Below are 25298 nucleotides of genomic sequence, written 5' to 3'. Positions count from 1 at the left end.
GAAGAAAAATATCTTTAAAATTTGAAATTTTTTTTTATTATATTGTCATTAGACTGGCTATGTTATATGGACCAGAGTGTTGGACGACAAAGGGTGAACATGAACATAAATGCGCATAGATGAGGATGTTATGATGGATGAAAGACCATATGTATGGACAAAAAAGGAATGAAGATATAACAGAAAAGTTTGAGTAGCATCTATTGTAGAAAAGATTATAGAATCTCGTCTTAGATGATTTTGACATGTGGAAAGAAGATTAACATTCAATTAGACATGATACATGATAGAATGCAATGCCATCGTTTGATCTATATAACCAACTCCACCTAATGAGATGATTTTCGTTGTTTTATATAATCGTATTATCTTATTAAATTAGATGTAGTAATTTTTAACCCTTGTATGATACATGCTTTGGAATTTTAAGCATGGTTGCGAGATTAGACTGGTAGAATTCTTTCTATATGCTTTTAAAAAAATGAGTTCTTTTCCTTTTGAATTTAAGGTATTGATTTCTTCCATTAATTTTGTTGATGTTGATCTTGCGACTAAAAATTGTTGGTACTAAGAATGGTCTATTCACTCTGCCCTCCCCACCCCCCCCTCACCCCCCAAAAAAGGTTTGTTTTTGTTGCTTACAGTATTTTTTAGTCCGACAGGTCAAAGATAAATCCGTCGCGGATTTGAATTTCATTTAAGAATCTACCACTAGCCAATAAATTGCTGCATGCAAAAAGCGAAATTCGGACTTCCGACATTTGTTTAAGTAGACGAATGAACTGACCACTTGACTAACTCAAATTGCTTCATAATTTTCTGACATCGTACACAGTTTCGTAAAGAAATGAATAGATATTATATAGCAAAGAAGCGAAGATAACACATTGGAAGGGGAAATCATGTGTAACCCCTTCTGGTTTTGAAATATGGTTTGAGACCATAACTATCAGGTGCCAATTAGGAACTTTCAGGAAAAAACTTGATAGAAGCAAACCGGCATTAAAAGAATAGGCCCTTTTTATTTGAGCATGTCATCTGACTGCAATTAGTTTTGTTTATCACAAGATCATAACACAGCACAGGACCCCAACACCTTGCAACAGTGCTTGGAACATTGGCCTAGTTTATATCTATGACAGCTCTACCAACAATGTTTCCTTGGTTGAGATCTTGGAATGCTTTGGCTGCCTCCTCAAAGGTGTATCTTCTAGAAACAGCATGCTCAAGATTGAATATTCCTGATTCTGCTAATCTCATTAACTTTGGAAGATCTTGCCTGGCTCTCCCTCCATACGACCCTATAATTTGTATCTGCTCAAATACAAGTTTAATATGCTTAGATGAAGAGATTCTTTTTCTCAAGAAAGGAAAAAGGGAAGAAACAACAAGAACAGAAGCCTTTTCCTGCATGTATCAAATGATATTCTATCAAAACCATTTTTTCATATGGAAGTTATGTAACTCATCATCAGATAGAACTCTTTTAACATGGCATACAAAATAAGCATTGATAAACGAATGGTAAGTTTCATTTCAAACTGAGAGCTACACCGTAATATTGTTGACAACAATAGCAATAAAAAAGATACTTAGACTGCACACCTTTCTACGAACAAGCCGGTTTATATCCATCTCACCCACAGAACCAGCTTGTGCCAGTCCAATCATCACGGCTTTTCCTCCGTCCTTCACGCTCTGTGTGCACTGGGCAAATGTCTGAGGTTTTCCCAAGGCTTCCACAGCAACATCAACACCCTTCCCACCAGTAATTTCCTGTGTGATTGTATTGATTTGAAAGAGTTAAAAATCGGAAGGTATAGACAAAGCTAATGACAATCTAATACATAATCAATAAGAAACCCTGTTTTCTTTTCATTCAAAAAAATACTCAGTAGATATTCTTCAACATTTTTACTGATGCAGAGATGTCATTCTAGAGATACAGAAGATCATGTTGCTTGGACAGTTTCCTAGTGGAATTTCTCACACAAGTACTCGTTCACAGGGATATTAAATTATTAACACAGGTAAATGTCAAACAACGAGGCAAAAGGGAAATTCATATACAATGATCTTTTGGATGGGATCTTCCTTTGTGGAATTTATAGTGTGAGTAGCACCAAATGTCTTTGCTTTTTGTAGCTTTTCATCCTGAACATCCACAGCAATTATATCTGAGGCACCAAATGCTCTAGCTATCTGCAAACAACTGTTAAAAGGGAAAACAAGTGTAGTTGATTAGCACCAATTCCCCTGATGTAAGAAAATGGCCAAATTAGAACATAAATATAAAATATTCTAGATTTCTCCAAATTCTTTGCTCACGATTTCTACAGCAATTTTTAACAGTTCATAAAATTGTGCATATAATCTAGTTAGATGTCAAATTTCCAGCAAATTTCAACAATTCATAAAAAAATTAAAAAAAAAATGGGGGTCATAAGCAATCTTGGCCAAAAAGTGATAATGAAGAACCAAATAAAATGAGTATGATACTTAACAGATGTGGCTGAGCTTCAATTTCAATCACACACAAACTGGCTACAAACTACTGAACGTGATTGTTGCCTTCTTGGTCTTAATTTCTCCTTAAAATAATAAGCAGAAAATAAAACAAAATTGTGGAATTCAATTCCTGTGGCAAACCAAGTAGCGAAGTCAAACCGCCGCCGTTATTTTGTGACTAAATCCAGCTAAGCAAAGTTGATATGATGTTTTCCCCAAAATCCACTTCATATATAAAAGCCAAAGTGAGTTTATTATTTATTTTTGAAGGGGAGTTTATTATTTATTTGCTCACGGGCATTGTCTCATTTCATTACTTATAAACCAAGTTTATTATTTATCATTTTTGTAAATACTAAATAGAATTTCTTTTTTCTTTAATTTGTGTTGAATACTATAGAGTGAAGTGATTTTGTGTGTAGTTTAAGTGTAAGGCAAGTGAGACATCATTATATAATGTTTTCTCTAATTAACTAGCTTCCACATTAATCAAACAAATAGAAAAAATACAGGACATGGAGATTTCAAGGGTTAGTTATTAATTATTAACCTGTTTTAGCTCAAGCAAGGACTATGAACACAACAAAAATAATAAAAAGCAAGGCTGAGCAAGATTCAACTGTGTAACATTAATTTGAAAATTGGTTCATTTACCTAGAACCAACACCCCCAGTTCCAATAACAGCAACAGAATCACCAGGACGCACCTCAGCCGCATGAGCCATAGCACCGTAAGCAGTAAAAACAGCACATCCTAGAATTGCAGATTCGCTATATGGCAATGCTTTCGGTAATACACACAAAGCATTTGCTGGCACAACACAGTACTCTGCAAGCCCTCCCATACTATACATAAATACTGGTTTTCCTATATAAATTGCAAACGATTTTCAGTATTCGGGTAACAAAAGATCAGATTATTAAGATTAGATATTCTTGCCATTGCAGAAAATAGAAATATGTAGTAGGTCAAAACAAATAATTGAGAATGTTTATATACAGGCCCTTAGTATGAAATTATAAAACATTACAAGAACATTTGCGAATAACATGGAAATAATACGAACCACTGCCTCTAAGAAATAATCGAGTTTCACCATCATATAGTGTTCCTTTTGCACGATTATAAGCAAAGAAATCTTCACATAGATCATCATGGCCCTGTATGTCATTTTAGAAAACATCAAGAGCAAACGATAATTCAGTTGGGATATAGAGTGGATTTTCTAAATCCATGGTTATATTAGTACCTTTGAACAATAGGAGCAGTTGCCACAAGGCATGATGAAGGACCCAACAACTCGAGATCCAAGTGGAAGCCTGAAATATGGAAAAATAATAACTGTTACGAACCAGAACATGATCAGACACAAAACACTAATAGGGAAACAGTGAAAGAGAGTGTTTGTTGAGAATTGTAAGCAAGTGTTGACCTTTCAATAATTTTGGGGTCCGAGAGAGGTCCATGTTCAACAACTTCACCAGTGATCTCATGACCCACAACACATGGACTTGAGAAAGGGATTTCACCTTTCAAAACATGCAAATCAGAGTGGCAAACTCCACAAGCTGCAAATGCATTCATTCATAATCACGACATTGGATTGATCAAACTCATAATAATAGTAATTGATTGAATATACCCTTGGTTTTGATGAGAAGCTCCCCGGCCTTGGGTCGAGGCATGTTGAACTCTTCAATGGTGAGAGGCTTGTTGGGTTCCCAATACACAGCTCCTCGCATGTAAGAAGGAAGTGCTGCACCGCCACCGCTGGTTTTGGTGTGAAGAAATGATGAAAGGGGGTTCGAAACACGCGCATGTTGTTGCTGACTCAAACACCAAGAAGAAGAAGAAGCAGAAAGAAGAGAAGGGTGGTTGAGGTAGCGGGTGATGCTCCTGCGAATTATGGCAGTCCCCATTTCCCAATTCCAGCGAGTATCAGTGAAGTCAACAATCAACGCAGGACGAATTGGAATGTGAAAACCTACTTGGATTACTATATACTTATGCTACTAATAATGTGAGTGCTTCTTCTTCCCCGATCTCTGTTACGACTTACGACACATCCAAACTTTACAAGTCACTTATATTATTATTCTAATAATTCAGGCCAATCTTCACACCTTGATCACATCCCACCCCCCCAAAACAATTATAGACAATAATTTGTTGAGTTTAATTTTGATGTGTTATAAGTTATTTTACATAATCACTTAGGACTTGTTTTGCCGAGCTTTAAAAAAAAAATTTTTTTTTATCAAAATAGTAAAGCTAAACAAACACTTAATATATTTGTTTTTAAAGAATTATTCGCATGATATTTACGAAAAGCAATTATTTGTAATGATATAGTTGTTTAATTAAATACATATATAGTACTACTATTGCTATATTGTTAGTATCCTTGCTTTTATTAATAGGATTTTAAATTACTATACCAAATTCCTTTTTAATAACATAATATATGATTACTGCATATATTTAAATGTTTTTATATATAATGCATCAAAATTGACTTCCTAACTTCCTGTATTAGTGTTTTTTTTTTTCTCTCATAAATAATACAAATACACAAAGAAACCAACAAACTTCTTAATTAAAAAGTTAAAAGTTTCTTTAAATTTTTTATTAGTCTTTTAATGTTTTCAGTAGGGGTGCACATGATCCAATCCGATTCAAAGATTCGGTTTAGACTTAAATATTTTGAGACTAATTTGGTATGATTTTACTGAATCTAAGACCGGATAAGAATATCAAAAATAGATCCAGTTATTATTTAGGATTGGATTTGGATTAAGGCAAATCTTACTTCACCAGACCTATGTGTATCAAAGGGGACTAAAAAGGATATATATGTTTTAAATTAATTCCAATACTATATTATATTAATTATAAGTTTATTGTTTTATTTTTAATCACATTTGTTGAATTAGAAAATAGATCAAAGAAGTATAAAATTAGAATCTATGGATAAATTTAAGTTCAAATATGGTTATCAACTTCTCTATAACAAGTATTTTTTTTTTCTTTATAAATGAGTGCTTCATAATTTTGACATAAAATTTAGCAAGACATGGACTTCACCCGGTCGAGACCCGGTCCTAGTGTAGTCTGAAAGTGGTGTGATTTCACCGAATTTAGGATCAGATAAGGATCTCAAAAATAGACCCGGTCATTATTTAGGGTCGGATCACCCGGTCGAGACCCGGTCCTAGTGTAGTCTGAAAGTGGTGTGATTTCACCGAATTTAGGATCAGATAAGGATCTCAAAAATAGACCCGGTCATTATTTAGGGTCGGATCCGAATTAAGACGAATCTAGTTTCACCCGGTCCCAAGTGCACTCCTAATTCTCAGTAAGAGTAATCCATTTTTTATAAAGCTCATTATATCTTGTAGCTTCTTTGGCCAAGGAATCAATAACAACATTAACAAAACACAACATCCAATTAAGAAAAGCACGCCAATTTCTAACAAATATATGTTGAATTTTTTTTACAATATCTTTATCCAACACATGAACAAAGGCATTTGTAGCTTGTATAAAAAGAGCAATTTTAAGACAATCCGTTTTATAAATGACATTACAAAGACCCATCTCCTAAGCCAGAGTCATACCCTGTCAAATAGCAAAAAACTCTCCTCTAAGAACTGAATTAGACGAAAGACGACCAGCACAACATTTTACGCACTTACAAGCTGAGTTTCTGATGATACAACCAAAATCCGCTGCACCAATATCTCCCATAAAACTGACATCACAATTTATCTTGAACTTATTTATTAGTGGAACTACCCAATCAATCAACAAAGAAAAAGGGGTATCAACTTCTTGGACATGAACTGATTTGTTGAAATCTTGACAAGAATTATATATAAGGACTTGAAGCTTAGTTGGAGACCAAGGTTGATCAGAATTGAAAATGCCATTGTTGCGTCTTTGCCAAATCCACCACACAACAAACAAGAAAAAGAAATCGTTTTTTTTTAACATTTAAAGCAAACCAATCCTACAAGTTATACTTTGAAAAAAAAATTGAGAAAAAAAAGCCGATTCTATGTCATATATTTTTAGCCATACTGCAGTCATGCAAATAACAAAAAACAGATTCCACTCTATTATAGCAACGAGGACAAATATCAAAATTAGCAAAATCTTTTTTAGCTCGAAAAAACAACAGTAAACAAAGCATCATGAAGAACATACCATACAAGATATTTAATCTTCTTCATAATTTTACCCTCGAATGAGTTTCTTATTTCTTATTTTCATGTTTATTTTAGTTAAAAAATTCTCAATTATAATTATCTCATTATTTGCTAATATCTCAAGTTATTTTAAAATTAAATTCGAAGTTTTTTAGAGATTTCAAAAGCTACCTTATAATATAAAGAATAATTACCTAAAATAGTTTTTAACATTTATTTTTGTTAGATAATACAATTTTCTTCCGTTAGTCACTAATAATGACTGCTGACGTAGAATTTTAGCTCGCATATGTGACTGTTAAGTATCTACGTATGTGTTCTGGACAAATTAATTTTTATAGTGAAGTATAAAATAGTCCCCAAAAAATTTAAAAAAAATCTCAAAATAGTTCTTGAAAAATTTTAAAAATTCTAAAATAGTTTTTTTAAAAATATTTTTAATCTTTTTTAAAAATTATTATTTTATAATATTTTTGTTATTAACAAAAATATTATTAAAGAACATATAATAAACAAAGAATAAATTAAAGAGGTTATTTAATTATGAAGGCTATTATTATATATCTAACCTCTTAAGATATTGACACTAAATAAATTTAGAAAAAAAATTTTAAATAATTTTTTTGGCATAATTACTAATTGTAATAATAGAAACAGTTTTAACTCTAAATTATATTTAGGTAATTATTCTAATATAAAATACCTGGAATAGTATTTTAAGGGTTTATTTTAATGTTATTAAAACAACTACTATTGAAATAGTTATGTATGTTTATTCTTTAATTTCATAAGTTGTTTTTAATCAATTTGTTTAAAGGTTCTCTAGCTAGAACTCGATACTGATATTTTCAGCTGCATAAAAGTTCTAAAACTTGATAAACATTCATAATTCTCTTACTTCACGAAAAGTTCTTGCATGATTTAATCATCCTTTTCGTATTAAGTCTTTGTTATTTTTAAAATCTATTTCTTAAATAATTTTTTTGGTGAATAATAAAATTACATAAAAAATAAAGATTTTTATTAAAATATATATACATTATACATGCTAAAATTCTTCTGGTGAAAATTTTCTTTATTTAAAAAAAATATTTATTCTTCACCGAAATTTCACTTTTCATAATAGCATTATCTAAATTAATTATATGTAATTTTATTGTCTCTGCTAGAATTTCTTGTTATCACATAATTTATTTGTCGGCTCCAATAGATCGAAATAGTACGATCGATAATTCGATATTCAATTATTATGTTTGAGGATATCATAAAGGTGGCTATCAATGAAGGATTTTGCTAATAATTATTTTAAAAACAATAAATAAAAGATGCTACAAGTAAAAAATATTGTTAATAAATTACAAAAGTGCTATACATACAAGTTATTTTAGTTTACAAGTCATATAAGTTGGGTCAAACTTAACAAAAAAGACGCTCACTCATACGAGCGTGTTAACACGTGCACTACTCATAGTTTCCATAGCGTGTTTCGCGTTCCTCCTCCTCTTCCTCTTCCTCTTCCTTCTTCTTCTCCTTCTTCTTTGCGTTTCTCCTCATTTTTCTTCGCGTATTTCATCTTCATCGTAATTTTTTTATTACTGTTGTTGTTGCTGCATTTTTTTCCTCCTTCTATTTCTATTGATTTTGCAACATTATGTACTTTTTTTCTTCTTTGTTTGATTTTTTCCTCCCAAGAAGAATTATGAAAATATGAAATAAGAAGATGAAGAAGAAGAAGTAGCTGAAGATGAGGAGGAGGAAGTGGAAGAGTTTTGAATTATGCAGAATTTATCAGCATACATACACCGAAAATTCTTAAACAATACACCTAAATATCTTCGTGTTACACCCAAATTTGCTGTAAATACAGAAAAATATTTTCTAATGTTGCATTTTTTTGTTCTTCTTTTTTTCTTATTTCTTTCTTTCTTTTAGTTGAACGAATGTAAGTTCATCATCTTTCAAGTAATTTTGTACCATTAAGTATTTTTCTTCTTCTTTGTTTGATTTTTTTGTTTTTATTCTTTTTAAAAGAGTATAACAAGAAGAAACTTGAGAAGATAAAGAAAAAAAAAGATGAATAAGAAAAAAAAAGATGATGATGATGATGAAAAAGAAGAAGAAGAAGCAGTAAAATATGAGGAGGAGGGAGAAGAAGAGTTTTGAATTATGTAGAATTTATCAGCACACATACACAAAAAATTCTTAAAGAATACACCCAAATATCTTCGTGTTACACCCAAATATCTTTGTGCACCCAAATACAGAAAAATATTTTCTTTAATGTAGAACTTTTACATTACATTCAATTCAAACCATCAACGATGAACAACAATTTTCACAAACAAAAACAACATTATTCACCTACAGAATCATATACTACTAACAAAAATATTAATTAGAATCGAGCCACACCTCAGCCACTTGATTGGAATCAAAATAATCAATTTTGTTCTGGTTCAATTGACAATCTGAACTTGAATTATTCATTATCTTCAAGAACGAGATAACTGATGATGGAGGAAAAGGAGGAAAAGGAAAGAGGAGAAGAAATTCCAATAAAAAAAGGAGAAAGAAGAGGAGGAGGAGCAGGTGGTGTTGGTGAGAGAGTAAACCAAGAAAAAACTTGAGAAAGTAAAACAAAAAGAGAAAGATGAATAAGAAAAAAAAAAGAAGAAGATAGTGACGATGATGAAAAAAAGAAGAAGAAGCAGCAAAAGATGAGGAGAAGGAAGAGGAAAAGTTTTGAATTATGCAGAACTTATCAGAACAAATACACTGAAAATTCTTAAACAATACACCCAAATATCTTCGTGTTACACCCAAATTTGCTGCAAATACAGAAAAATGCTTCCTCTAATGCTGCAATTTTTTTTCTTCTTTTTTTTTCCTTTTTCTTTCTTTCTTTTAGTTGCACGAATGTAAGTTCATCCTTTTTCAAGTAATTTTGTACTATTATGTGTTTCTTCTTCTTCTTTGTTTGATTTTTTTATTTTTATTCTTGTTAAAAGAGTAAAACAAGAAGAAACTTGAGAAGATAAAACAAGAAAAAAAAGATGAATAAGAAAAAAAGATGATGATGAAAAAGAAGAAGAAGAAGCAGCAGAAGATGAGGAGGAGGGAGAAGAGTTTTAAATTATGCAGAATTTATTAGCACACATACACCCAAATATCTTCGTGTTACACCCAAATTTACTGCAAATACAGAAAAATATTTTCTTCAATGTAGAACTTTTATATTACATTCAATTCAAACCATCAACGATGAAACATTATTTACCTACAGAATCATAAACTACTAACGAAAAAATTAACTAGAATCAAACCACACCTCAACTACTTGATTGGATTCAAAACAATAATCAATTTCATTTTAGTTCAATTGATAATCTGAACTTAAATTATTCATTATCTTCAATAATGAGATAAGGAGGAGAAGGAGGAAAAGGAAGGAGGAGAAGAAATTCCAATGAAAAAAGAAGGAGGAAGAGGAGGAGGAGGAGGTGGTATTGGTGACGACGATAACGAAAGAAGAAGAGGAAGAAGAACGTGCAGCAAGAAGAAGAAGAAGAACGTGCAGTAACAACACGAAGAAAAACGTGTACGCGTTGATTGAAAAATCTGTTAAATTATTAAGCGTGTGAAATCGGTAAAACTCCGAATTTTGAAAAGTTATTAATAAATTATTTATGATCTATTATATTTATTTAATATTATATTTTTAGATATTTTTGTATATAAGTTGAGTAATTTCTTTTTTATAATTTAGAGTTTTTATAATTGAAAAAAAATAAATATTTTATATATCTTAATTCTAATATCAAGATTTTTAACGTTATTTTATAAGTAACGGAGAATTAATTTATGTAACTCCAATTTTTATTAAATTAGTATTTTATTGCTTTCATCGAGTCTAGGGTCGGGTAAGGGTCTCATAAATAGACCCGGTTATTATTTACGAACCCGGCCCCATGTGCACCCCTACAACCACCCATTTGGAGTGCTCGTCCTAAAACCAAAAGTCGTAACATCATCAAGAGAAATGGGAAAAAGGTTATACTAGAAACCAACAGAAAAAATCAAGGTAGCAAATGTGTTTACCTTCCTTTCGAAGATGTGAGGAACTTGAATCTCTCTGCTTCACGAGGTTTAGAAGTATGAACAGCTAACGCAACTAAAGTAGATTGAAAGAGAAGCATAAGTAAACATTTCTTCTTTTTTTGAGAAAAAGTGGGATATTAAAAGAAAATATAAGACCTCGGATTTTGGAAAGTTGTTGATAAATTATTTATGATCTATTATATTTAATTAAGATTATATTTTTAGAGATTTTCGTATACAAGTAGAGTAATTCTTATTTTTAATTTAGAGTTTTATAATTAAAAAATAATAAATATTTTATATGTCTTAATTTTAATATCTAGATTTTTAACTTTATTACATAAGTAACGGAGAATTAATTTATGTAACTCCGATTTCTATTAAATTAGTATTCAATCAAAATTAATTTACAAGTCGATAATAAAATAGTATTTCAAAGATAAATATATTTATATTTAAGTTGGTTTTTTAATTATTACTCTATCTTTTATTTTTAATAAAATTACTACAGTACTTTAGTCCCAAAATCCCTAATTTTATTACATAACACAATCCTAATTTACACAACATACACACTCCCTAACCCTAACTCTAGCTGTCACTCACCTCACCGCACTCACCCCCACACCCACGGCAAACACACACACACCCAACACAACTCACCCACACTCACTGAAATAGAAAGAAGAAAAGAAAGAAAGGGATGAGAGGAGAAGGGAGCCGCGGGAAAGGGAGAAGAAGAAGAGAAGAGGGAGACGCGCCGAAGCCGCGGGGATTCGCCGCCGCCATCGTTGCCGATCCGCCGTCATGAGTCAGAACCGAGGGAACCGAGGGGGTCGCGGGCTTGGAGCCGCCGCACCTAAGTCGCCATCGCGTCCTCGCTGCATCGCCGCCGTCGTCCTCACCACGCCACCGTCATCCATGGGAGAAGCCGAAGAGAGAGAGTGCGCGAAGAGAGAGAGGGAGCCGGTTCTGCCACCACCGCCACGTCCAGCCGCCAGAGCTCCACGTCACCTCTGCCGCCCGAAGCCCTGCTGCCATTGCCAAAAAACACTGCTGGTAAGATTTTAAGTATTGATTTCGTTTCTTTTGAGTTTCTGGAAACATTACAATCACTGCATGTTGATTTCAGTCGCCGTCGCCGGAGTCTGGTCGCCGCTGCCGCTTGAGATGGCTCCCGGGGCTACTGCCTGAGATGGCTTCCGGGGCTGCAGCCAAATCGGTTCAGAGACTGCTGCTGTTTTGTTTTGTTGTTACAGTGAGTATTTAAGTTTCGAAAACAAGCGGAGCTGAGGTTTCAGTTGCCGTTGATTTCAGGTCGAGAGGAAAGGAATTTTCTTGATGCGTTTGGGTTATGGTTTCAACTTATCGAGGTAGGGGCCTTTTTCAGAAAACTAAACTTATTCATCTGGAATTGTTATATATGGATACTGATGTGAGAAATGTACCTTTGGTGATTGTATAAGTCTTATGTATTGTTTGATTGTCTTGGATGGATATGAATGTTTGTGTGACTGGATTATTGTTTGGTTTTGTTAAACTGACGGCTCTTGATGCTGTTTCTTTAAAGTTTGAAAACGAGTTTAATCCGTTAAAATTGATTTGAGTTTTAATCGGTTTTTATTGAAAGATGAAAATGATATGCACTGTTGGAAAACATCTTGATTTTGAACTGATTTGGTTTTGAACCCGTTGAAGAGGGTTGCGAAATAGTTTGGTTGGGACCCAGAAAGGGTGGCAGAGTCCAAGTTTTAGGGGAGGTACTGCCGAAATTCCTATGAAATTTGAGACTTTATTTGAAGTGTTATTTGGAGAATTATGAATTTAAGACTTTTATTATCTTTATCTGAATTATTTATGCAAGTGATGAAATTATGTTTTGAAAATAATTATTGAAAAGAGAATTATGACTTAGCTTTGTTTCCTAAGAAAAATATTATGTTTTTGGGTGCAAGTCATTCGGAAGAGATTTATGCCTTAAGGCTGTTTTAAAGGTGAAAAGGGTTTATGTTTTTGAATTTGACTTAAAGATTTTCACTTGGAGGAGTTTTAGTGACTTTGAAAGAACTTGGATTTCGATTGACAAATCTCATTTTTTGACGTTTTAGGAAAGGTTTAAAATATTCTTTGAATTCTGGTTTAGCAAAACTAAAATGATTTTCGAGCCGTTGGAGTAATTGATTACACGATTTTAAAAAGAAATGATTTTAAAAATGTGGTTGGAGTAATTGATTACACGATTCGATTTGGCTTAGATTCTATTTTTATTACTCAAATCAAGAAGTTAAGGTTTTATAGATTTTAAACGAATTTGAGAAAATGAATTACGTTATTCTCCCCTAAAGTCTTGAGACTCTGTTGAGGAATTTTTGTTACTAAATCATATTTTAGGATGAATGATTTTGAATCTCTCAGAAGAGACTTTTAATTAGGTGTGGTTTTTGAAATATTTTGGAAATATGTTGTGGAGGGTGACTTTATTTTAAAAAGGGAAATTTACGTTTGAGGAAAAGTGGCTTATGAGCTTGAAATGATTTGAGAAATAAGGATTTTAAAGTTAAGACTAGGATGAATTGATTTTAGTTTCAAAGTAAAGTGATTTGAGAAAAAGTGACTTATGGCTTGAATGATGATTATATGAGTTTGATGATGTTGGATGGTGGAAGTACTGTTATGTTATGAGCCGGATGACTATACATGATAATGAATTATGACTAGTTGGGGATTATGCTATGAGCTAGATGGCTGTATTGATATTAAATTATGGATGAGTATGAATATGGATGATTATAGATTTGATAATGTGATTGTTGCACTTCCAATTATCTGAGATACGAGTTTTCCTGAGTAAAAGCAGTGGCTAGCCACCACGTGCTCTAGGTTGAGACTCGATACTCTACTGACCTCATGTCGTAAGTGTGGCCGGACACTGTGAAAGTTTCGGATGAGCTCACCCCCGTGGATAAACACCAGTGTGGGTGTTATATGATTATGTTTGAGAATTACTTGAGTTGGGGATGCACGACAGAGGGACAGTCCAATGGTTAGCTACTAGGACTTGTCGGGTTGGCTTTATAACTGACAAATGAGACTCATCAGCCATAGGACAAGCATTCATCATATGCATCTATGTGACATTATTTGGGTGTGCATATTGTACTTGGTTTGTCTATGTGAATAATTAAGTTTAATTGCTAACTGCTCTACTTGAAGTAACTGCTTGATTGTGCTTGAGCCTTCTTACTTGTGTTTTTGACTGATAATTGGTTGGATTGTGATGGATTGGCTGTGAATTGAGTTGTTTGGGCCTAGGACCGTGGTTGATTATGAGATGGGCCGAAAGCCGTGTTTGGTTTGAGTTTTTGGTTTAGAAAAGTATGAAAAACTAAACTGGTTCAACATAGAGTTAATGAACCTATGCTTGGAACAACTTGGTCATTCATGATAGGGGTGTTCAAAACCGATCCGGACCGAACAAAACCGATCGATCGAACCGAAAAACCGAAAACCAAAAATCGAAAAAACCGAAAAAATTGTGTTTTGCTGTTTTTATTGCGGTTTGGTTCGGTTTTCGATTCTAACAATGAAAACCCTAACCGAACCGGTAAAAAAAAAAACAAAACTTACCCTCCCCCCTTCATCCCAGCACCTCCTCGCGGACAGCACCAGCCGACACCATCGTTGCGGAGCCAGCACCACCCCCGCCACTACCCACAGCATTGTTTCTGGCCTCGCGGAGATGCGGACAGCACCCACCACCCAGCCACCAAGTCAAGTCAGATATAGAGCCTCCAATTCAGGTATTCAATAAGGGAATCGGTTAGATGGTGAAATTTGGTTAGATGGTGAAATTTGGTTGAAGGTTGAATCGGTTCTTCAGTAAGCAGATAAGAAAATTTTTTTTGAAAGGTTTAATTATAATTAGTGACTTTTGTTTTTCGAGAAACTACTTACAGTTATTTTTTTAGGAACTAGTTTCGTAAACTGCAAGGGTACCATTTTACTTCAAAATTTTATTTTGTTTAATTTAAATTATATTATATCTAAATTTTACTTGTAAATTGATCTAATTTAATCTAAATAGTAATAAATTGTATCTTTTCTATTTCGTAAATCGATCCAAATCATACCATGAATATTATTTAGTGTTTGTTTCGGTACGATAATAAATTTATACGTACCGATATGTTTAAAATATTGACAAATAAGAACTAGCCATGTGAAATTTATTTTCCACATCAGCATTTAATTTTTTTTAAATATATATTATATCACCACTTTTACTAAAACACCATTTAAATTAAATAAAAATTAAAAAATATTTTTTTATTTATATCTAAATATCCTTTTCTTTATGTTGGACAAAATGTATCTCTTTAAATTAATCAAATTTTAAAATTGAGCTAACTTATATTTATAAATTTAAATAATTTAAAAATAAAACAACATCTAATTGATTACTCATGTACAGTCAATCATACTTATACAATTATACTCCTCCATAAACCCTAATTTCTAACATTCATTCATACAAAAAAAAAAAAAGATCACATCTAAAGAACAAAAATATTCAGAAGAACTATTCTAGTGTTCATCTTTCCTGAGTTTTTTTACATCTCTCTCAAAGAACGTCTCTCTCTCTCAATTGTCAGACTAAAACTCTCTCTTCTTTCTCACACTAGCCCACTACAGAGTCTTTCAGTCTCACTCGAATCTTGTCTCAGTCACACTCGCCGGCGTCTCCACGTGTTGCGGCCTTCCCTGGGATCCTTGTCGCCGGCGACAGAAGCAACTCGTCGGGTCGTCGTCGCTCATCGTCTTCTGCTTTTGGGACCTCGCCGTCGCCGAGTCGCCGTAGACTGTAGTCATTTGGTGAGTCCAAAAATTTATCTTTTGGGAAAGAGGAAGAAGAAGAAGAAGAAGCCCTTTCCCGGGGGAGCTTCCACGGCACCTGCCAAATTTTTTGATGCTTTCACAGAATTCAATTGTAATATTGTATCTAATGTGTTTGTTTGTTGTGTTTCAGGTATTTTTAGAAATTCTTTGTACAAGCGTGATGCCAAGGCATCTTAGGCTAGTTTCACTAGTGATGAGCGGATAATTTTTACGCTTTTTGGCATTGTTTTTACATAGTTTTTAGTATGATTTAGTTAGTTTTTAGTATAATTTTATTATTTTTTAAATAAAAATTATATTTCTGGACTTTACTATGAGTTTGTATGTTTTTCTATGATTTCATGTATTTTCAGGCTGAAATTGAGGGACTTGAGAAAAAATCAGATTCAGAGGTTGAAGAAGGACTGCAGATGCTGTTGGATTCTGATCTCCCCGCACTCAAAGTAGATTTTCTGGAGCTACAGAATTTCAAATGGTGCGCTCTCAATTGCGTTAAAAAGTAGACATCCAGGGCTTTCCAGAAATATATAATAGTCTATACTTTGCCCGAGTTTAGACGATGCAAACTGGCATTCAACGCCAGCTTTCTGCCTTATTCTGGAGTTAAACACCAGAAACAGGTTGCAAAGTGGAGTTAAACGCCAGAAACAGGTTACAAACTGGCGTTCAACTCCAAGGAAGACCTCTACACGTGAAAGCTTCAGTGCTCAGCCCAAGCACACACCAAGTAGGCCCCGGAAGTGGATTTCTGCATCATTTACTTATCTCTGTAAACCCTAGTAACTAGTTTAGTATAAATAGGACTTTTTACTATTGTATTTACATCTTTAGTTTTATCTTAGACCTTTTTGGAGGCTGGCCGTTCGGCCATGCCTAGACTTTGTTCTTATGTATTTTCAACGGTGGAGTTTCTACACACCATAGATTAAGGTGTGGAGCTCTGCTGTTCCTCATGAATTAATGCAAAGTACTATTGTTTTTCTATTCAATTCACGTCTATTTCTTCTCTAAGATATCCATTCGCACCCAAGAACATGATGAATGTGATGATTATGTGATGCTCATCAACATTCTCACCTATGAACGCGTGCCTGACAAACACTTCCGTTCTACATACAAACAAGCTTGAATGTGTATCTCTTAGCCTCCTGATCGTGAGATCAGAGTCTTCGTGGTATAAGTTAGAACCCATGGATGGCCATTCCCAAGATCCGGAAAGTCTAAACCTTGTCTGTGGTATTCCGAGTAGGATCTGGGAAGGGATGGCTGTGACGAGCTTCAAACTCGCGAGTGCTGGGCGTAGTGACAGACGCAAAAGAATAGTAAATCCTATTCCAGTATGATCGAGAACCGACAGATGATTAGCCATGCAGTGACAGCATATTGGACCATTTTCACAGAGAGGATGGGATGTAGCCATTGACAACGGTGATGCCCTACATACAGCTTGCCATGGAAAGGAGTATGAAGGATTGGATGAAGACAATAGGAAAGCAGAGAATCAGAAGGAACAAAGCATCTCCATACGCTTATTTGAAATTCTCACCAATGAATTACATAAGTACCTCTATCCTATATTTTATTTATATTTTAATTATCAATTCACCATAACCATTTGAATCCGCCTGACTGAGTTACAAGCTGACCATAGCTTGCTTCAAGCCGACAATCTCCGTGGGATCGACCCTTACTCACGTAAGGTTTATTACTTGCACAACCCAGTGCACTTGCTGGTTAGTTGTGCGAAGTTGTGACAAAGTATGATTCACGTTTGAGAGCACCAAGCCCTTGGCGCTATTGTTGAGGATCACAATTTTGTGCACCAAGTTTTTGGCGCCGTTGCCGGGGATTGTTCGAGTTTGGACAACTGACGTTTCATCTTGTTGCTCAGATTAGGTAATTTTATTTTAATTTTAAGCTTTTTATTTCTTATTTTCCAAAAATACAAAAAATTTTTCTTCTTTTTCGTTTTTTCCAAAATAATTTTCGAAAAATACAAAAAAAAATTAATAAAATCGTAAAAACCAAAAATATTGTGATTCTTGTTTGAGTCTTGTGTTAAATTTTTAAGTTTGGTGTCAATTGCATGTTTATCTCTTTCTTGCAATTTTCGAAAATTCATGCATTGCATTCTTCATGATCTTCAAGTTGTTCTTGATGAACCCTCTTGTTTGATCTTCATGTTTCCTTGTTTTGTGTCTTTTCTTGTTTTTCATATGCATTCTTGTATTATTAGTGTCTAGAGAATAAAAATTTTAAGTTTGGTGTCTTGCATGTTTTTCTTTTCTTAAAAATTTTCAAAAATAAGTTCTTGATGTTCATCATGACATTCAAAGTGTTCTTGGTGTTCATCTTGACATTCATAGTGTTCTTGCATGCATCATGTGTTTTGATCCAAAATTTTCATGCATTGCATCATTTTCATGTTTTTCTCTTTCATCATAAAAAAATTTCAAAAATAAAAAAATATCTTTCCCTTATTTCACTCATAATTTCAAAAATTTGAGTTGACTTTTTCAAAACTTTTTAAAAATCTATTTATTTCTTATGAGTCAAATCAAATTTTCAATTTAAAAATTCTATCTTTTTCAAATCTTTTTCAAAAATCAAATCTTTTTCATTTTTCTTTCATAATTTTCGAAAATTTCAAATTGATTTTCAAAAATCTTTTTCTTATTTTGTTTCATAATTTCAAAATCTTTACTAACAATTAATGTGATTGATTCAAAAGTGTGTTACTTGCCTATTAAGAAAGGTCCAATCTTTAAATTGTAAATCATATCTTTTTTGTTTCTTGTTAGTCAAGTAATCAACTTTAATTTTCAAAATCAAATATTTTTAAATTTCTTTTTCAAATTTTTTTCAAAATAAGTTTCAATCACATCTTTTTCAAAATCAATTTCAAAATCTTTTCTAACTTCTTTTCTAACTTCCTATCTTTTCAAAAATTGATTTTCAAATCTTTTTCAATTAATCTTATCTTTTTGTTTGATTCTTATCTTTTTCAAAAATACCTAACTAATTCTCTCTCTAATTTTCGAAAATCCCTTCCCTCTTTTTCAAAATTCTTTTTTAATTAACTAATTGTTTTAAATTTTAATTTAACTTAATTTTATTTTTCTTTTTGATTTTCGAATTCTAACTTTGATTTTTAAATTAAAAACAAAAATATTTTTATTTTAGTTTATTTAATTTTTGAATTCTCTTATCTCTCATCTCCTTCTATTTATTTATTCATCTACTAACTCTTCTCTTCCACCCAAAATTCGAACACCATCTTCCTCTCTGTGTTCGAGTTTTTCTCTTCCCCTTCTTTTATTCTTCTCTTCTACTCACATAAAGGAACCTCTCTACTGTGGCAAAGAGGATCCCTATTATTTTCTGTTCTCTTCTTTTTCATATGAGTAGGAGCAAGGACAAGAACATTCTTGTTGAAGCAGATCCGTAACCTGAAAGGACTCTGAAGAGGAAGCTAAGAGAAGCTAAAACACAACACTCTTAAGAGAACTTTACTGCAATTTTTGAAAAAGAAGGAGATATGGCCGAAAATAATGACAATGCAAGGAAGATGCTTGGCGACTTTACTGCACCAAATTCCAATTTACATGGAAGAAACATCTCTATCCCTGCCATTGGAGCAAACAATTTTGAACTTAAACCTCAATTAGTTTCTCTGATGCAACAGAACTGCAAGTTTCATGGACTTCCATCTGAAGATTCTTTTCAGTTTTTAACTGAATTCTTACAGATCTGTGATACTGTTAAGACCAATGGGGTTGATCCTGAGGTCTACAGGCTCATGCTTTTCCCGTTTGCTGTAAGAGACAGAGCTAGAATATGGTTGGACTCTCAACCTAAGGATAGCCTGAACTCTTGGGATAAGCTGGTCACGGCTTTCTTAGCCAAGTTCTTTCCTCCTCAAAAGCTTAGTAAGCTTAGAGTGGATGTTCAAACCTTCAGGCAAAAGGAAGGTGAATCCCTCTATGAAGCTTGGGAGAGATATAAGCAACTGACCAAAAAGTATCCATCTGACATGCTTTCAGAATGGACCATCCTGGATATATTCTATAATGGTCTGTCTGAGCTATCAAAGATATCACTGGACCATTCTGCAGGTGGATCCATTCACCTAAAGAAAACACCTGCAGAAGCTCAAGAACTCATTGACATGGTTACTAACAACCAGTTTATGTACACTTCTGAAAGAAATCCTGTAAGTAATGGGACGCCTCAGAGGAAGGGAGTTCTTGAAATTGATGCTCTGAATGCCATATTGGCTCAGAACAAAATATTGATTCAGCAAGTCAATATGATCTCTCAGAGTCTGAATGGATTGAAGGAATCATCCAACAGTACTATAGAGGCATCTTTTGTAAAAGAAGCTTATGATTCTGAGAACCCTGCAATAGCAGAGGTGAATTACATGGGGGAACCCTATGGAAGCACCTATAATCCCTCATGGAGAAATCATCCAAATTTCTCATGGAAGGATCAGCAAAAGCCTCAACAAGGCTTTAATAATGGTGGAAGAAACAGGTTTAGCAATAGCAAGCCTTTTCCATCATCCACTCAGCAACAGACAAAGAATTCTGAGCAGAATCCATCTAGCTTAGCAAACATAGTCTCTGATCTATCTAAGGCCACTTTAATTTTTATGAATGAAACAAGGTCTTCCATTAGAAATTTGGAGGCACAAGTGGGCCAGCTGAGCAAAAGGGTCACTGAAACTTCTCCTAGTACTCTCCCAAGCAATACAGAAGAAAATCCAAAGAGAGAGTGCAAGGCCATAGATTTGACCATCATGGCCGAACCTACAAGGGAGGAGGAGGACGTGAATCCCAGTGAGGAAGACCTCCTGGGACGTCCAGGGATCGATAAGGAGTATCCCTTTGAGAAACCAAAGGAATCTGAGGCTCTTCTAGAGACCACAGAGATTCCTTTGAACCTCCTTCTGCCCTTCATGAGCTCTGATGAATATTCTTCTTCTGAAGAGAATGAAGATGTTACTAAAGAGCAAGTTGCTAAGTACCTTGGTGCAATCATGAAGTTGAATGCCAAATTATTTGGTAATGAGACTTGGGAAGACGAACTTCCCTTGCTCACCAATGAACTGAATGCATTGGATAGGCAGAAATTACCTCAAAAGAAACAGGATCCTGGTAAATTCCTAATTCCTTGTAACATAGGCACCATGACCTTTGAGAAGGCTCTGTGTGACCTGGGTCAGGAATAAACTTAATGCCACTCTCTGTAATGGAGAAACTGGGAATCCTTGAGGTACAGGCTGCCAATTTCTCATTAGAGATGACAGACAAATCCATGAAAATGGCTTATGGACAAGTAGATGACGTATTAGTAAAGGTTGAAGGCCTTTACATCCCTGCTGATTTCATAATCCTAGGCACTGGGAAGGATGAGGATGAATCCATCATCCTTGGAAGACCCTTCCTAGCCACAGAAAAAACTGTGATTGATGTGGACAGAGGAGAGTTGGTCCTTCAACTGAATGAGGACAACCTTCTGTTTAAAACTCAAGGATCTCCTTTTGTAACCATGGAGAGGAAGCATGAAAAGCTTCTCTCACTGCAGAGTCAACCAAAGCCCCCACAATCAAACTCTAAGTTTGGTGTTGGGAGGTTCCAACCTTACTCTGACTATCTGTGAGGCTCCATGAGAGCTCACTGTCAAGCTATTGACATTAAAGAAGCGCTTGTTGGGAGGCAACCCAATGTTATTTAATTATTTCTATTTTATTTTCTTTTGGTTATTTTATATTTTTCAGGTTGATGATCATGTGGAGTCACAAAAACTACTGAAAAATCAAAAACAGAATGAAAAACAGCTTTAAAAACAGCTCACCCTGGAGAAAAACTTACTGGCGTTTAAACGCCAGTAAGAAGCATCAAACTGGCGTTTAACACCAGAAAGAAGCATCAAGCTGGTGTTAAACGCCAGAAGCAAGCACCAAACTGGCGTTTAACGCCAGAACAGAGCATGGAAGTGGCGTTTAACGCCAGAAACAAGCAGCAGTTTGGCGTTAAACGCCAGGATTGCACTGCAAGGGCGTTTACACGCCTAATAGGAGCAGAGATGATACATCCTTGACCCATCTGGATCTGTGGACCCCACAGGATCCCCACCTACCTCACCATTCAAATTCAAACCATTCCCCTCCCCAACCCACCCATTCACACACCTCCATCTCCTCCATCTTCTCCACTTCTTTCTTTTTTTGCTCGAGGACGAGCAAACCTTTTAAGTTTGGTGTGGTAAAAGCATTGTTTTTTGTTTTTCCATAATTCAGTGGTAGAGCAATTGACTGCAGATCAAAGAGCTATGAGAGAGGAGCAACAAAGACAAGGAAGAGACATAGAGGAGCTCAAGAGCACCATTGGTTCTTCAAGAAGAGGAAGACGCCACCATCACTAAGGTGGACCCATTCCTTAATCTCCTTGTTCTTACTATCCTGTTTTTCGTTTACTATGCTTTATGTTTATGTTTGTGTCTTATTACATGATCATTAGTGTTTAAATGTCTATGTCTTAAAGTTATGAATGTCCTATGACTCCATCACCTCTCTTAAATGAAAACTGTTCTAAAAACAAAAGAACAAGAAGTACATGGTTTTGAATTCATCCTTGAAACTAGTTTAATTATTTTGATGTGGTGACAATACTTTTTATTTTCTGAATGAATGCTTGAACAGTGCACATGTCTTTTGATATTGTTATTTATGAATGTTAAATATATTGGCTCTTGAAAGAATGAAGAAAAGGAGAAATGTTATTTGATAATCTGAAAAATCATAAAAATGATTCTTGAAGCAAGAAAAAGCAGTGAAGAACAAAGCTTGCAGAAAAAAATGCGAAAAAAAAGAAGAAAAAAGAAAAAGCAAGCAGAAAAATCTAAAAGCTCTTAAAACCAAAAGGCAAGAGCAAAAAGCCAATAGCCCTTAAAACCAAAAGGCAAGGGTAATAAAAAGGATCCAAGGCTTTGAGCATCAGTGGATAAGAGGGCATAAAGGAATAAAATCCTGGCCTAAGCAGCTAAACCAAGCTGTCCCTAACCATGTGGTTGTGGCGTGAAGGTGTCAAGTGGAAACTTGAGACTGAGCGGTTAAAGTCAAGGTCCAAAACAAAAGAAAGAGAGAGCTTAAGAACCCTGGACACCTCTAATTGGGGACTCTAGCAAAGCTGAGTCACAATCTGAAAAGGTTCACCCAATTATGTGTCTGTGGCATTTATGTATCCGGTGATAATACTGGAAAACAAAGTGCTTAGGGCCATGGCCAAGACTCATAAAGTAGTTGTGTTCAAGAATCAACATACTAAACTAGGAGAATCAATAACACTATCTAAATTTTAAGTTCCTATAGATGCCAATCATTCTGAACTTCAATGGATAAAGTGAGATGCCAAAACTATTCAAGAGGCAAAAAGCTACTAGTCCCGCTCATCTGATTGGAGCTAAGTTTCATTGATATTTTGGAATTTATAGTATATTTTCTTCTTTTTATCTTATTTGATTTTCAGTTGCTTGGGGACAAGCAACAATTTAAGTTTGGTGTTGTGATGAGCGGATAATTTATACGCTTTTTGGCATTGTTTTTACATAGTTTTTAGTATGATTTAGTTAGTTTTTAGTATAATCTTATTAGTTTTTAAATAAAAATCACATTTCTGGACTTTACTATGAGTTTGTGTGTTTTTCTATGATTTCAGGTATTTTTAGGCTGAAATTGAGGGACTTGAGCAAAAATCAGATTCAGAGGTTGAAGAAGGACTGCAGATGCTGTTGGATTCTGACCTCCCTGCACTCAAAGTGGATTTTCTGGAGCTACAGAACTCCAAATGGCACGCTCTTAATTGCATTGGAAAGTAGACATCCAGGGCTTTCCAGAAATATATAATAGTCTATACTTTGCCCGAGTTTAGATGACGCAAACTGGTATTCAACGCCAGCTTTCTGCCCTATTCTGGAGTTAAACGCCAGAAACAGGTTGCAAAGTGGAGTTAAACGCCAGAAACAGGTTACAAACTGGCGTTCAACTCCAAAGAAGACATCTACACGTGAAAGCTTCAATGCTCAGCCCAAGCACACACCAAGTGGAATCTGGAAGTGGATTTCTGCATCATTTACTTATCTCTGTAAACCCTAGTAACTAGTTTAGTATAAATAGGACTTTTTACTATTGTTTTACATCTTTAGTTTTATCTTAGACCTTTTTGGAGGCTGGCCATTCGGCTATGCCTAGACTTTGTTCTTATATATTTTCAACGGTGGAGTTTCTACACACCATAGATTAAGGTGTGGAACTCTGCTGTTCCTCATGAATTAATACAAAGTACTATTATTTTTCTATTCAATTTACGTCTATTTCTTCTCTAAGATATCCATTTGCACCCAAGAACATGATGAATGTGATGATTATGTGATGCTCATCACCATTCTCACCTATGAACGCGTGCCTGACAAACACTTCCGTTCTACATGCAAACAAGCTTGAATGTGTATCTCTTAGCCTCCTGATCGTGAGATCAGAGTCTTCGTGGTATAAGTTAGAACCCATGGATGGCCATTTCCGAGATCTGGAAAGTCTAAACCTTGTCTGTGGTATTCCGAGTAGGATCTGGGAAGGGATAGCTGTGACGAGCTTCAAACTCGCGAGTGCTGGGCGTAGTGACAGACGCGAAAGGATAGTAAATCCTATTCCAGTATGATCGAGAACCGACAGATGATTAGCCATGCAGTGACAGCGCATTGGACCATTTTCACAGAGAGGATGGGATGTAGCCATTGACAACGGTGATGCCCTACATACAGCTTACCATGGAAAGGAGTATGAAGGATTGGATGAGGACAATAGGAAAGCAGAGAATCAGAAGGAACAAAGCATCTCCATACGCTTATCTGAAATTCTCACCAATGAATTACATAAGTACCTCTATCCTATATTTTATTTATATTTTAATTATCAATTCATCATAACCATTTGAATCCGCCTGACTGAGATTTACAAGGTGACCATAGCTTGCTTCAAGCTGACAATCTCCGTGGGATCGACCCTTACTCACGTAAGGTTTATTACTTGGACGACTTGCTGGTTCGTTGTGCGAAGTTGTGACAAAGTGTGATTCACATTTGAGAACACCAAGCCTTTGGCGCTATTGTTGAGGATCACAATTTCGTGCACCAACTAGCCTTTTTCTTTTGTTTTTAGTAGGCTTTATGCACTTTCTTGAGCAATAAGTAAGTATTTGCATGAAAGTTTCATGCATACCTTGATTCATTCAAACATGGTTAATTTGATGCATTTTCATGAGATTTATGCCATAATTACTTGTGTGTTTAGAATGATGCAATTTCTTGTGATTTTAGCAAGGCTTTGATGCATGTGTTTGGTTGTTGATAGGTGAAGAGAAGCAAGGAAGAAACATAGAAAGAAACAGAGGAAGAGGAAGTAACGTTGGAGGAAAGAGCAATGTAATGTATGCAAGTTCTGGTGCCAACGTTGGAGGGAACGTCGGTAAGCCAATGTTACCTCCAACATTTTTGATATAGTTTGCTCTCTGGAAATTAGAAAAATT

The 25298-nt window shown here is 34.6% G+C and overlaps 1 protein-coding gene across 1 annotated transcript; it reads right to left on the bottom strand.

The window, feature by feature from the left end:
* LOC107630902 (alcohol dehydrogenase) lies at positions 895–4660 on the bottom strand. Its single transcript, XM_016334186.2, has 8 exons — positions 4152–4660; positions 3942–4077; positions 3759–3828; positions 3576–3669; positions 3163–3376; positions 2071–2212; positions 1606–1776; positions 895–1314 (listed from the first exon to the last, which is right to left on the bottom strand). The coding sequence occupies exons 1-8, from the start codon at positions 4426–4428 to the stop codon at positions 1123–1125; spliced, it is 1296 nt and encodes a 431-aa protein (XP_016189672.1). The 5' UTR covers positions 4429–4660; the 3' UTR covers positions 895–1122.

This window comes from Arachis ipaensis, chromosome B03 (assembly GCF_000816755.2).
Source record: "Arachis ipaensis cultivar K30076 chromosome B03, Araip1.1, whole genome shotgun sequence".
NCBI classification, from domain to species: Eukaryota; Viridiplantae; Streptophyta; class Magnoliopsida; order Fabales; family Fabaceae; genus Arachis; species Arachis ipaensis.
Note: the sequence above shows the minus strand (reverse complement) of the source record. Positions and strands in the feature narration are given on the sequence as shown.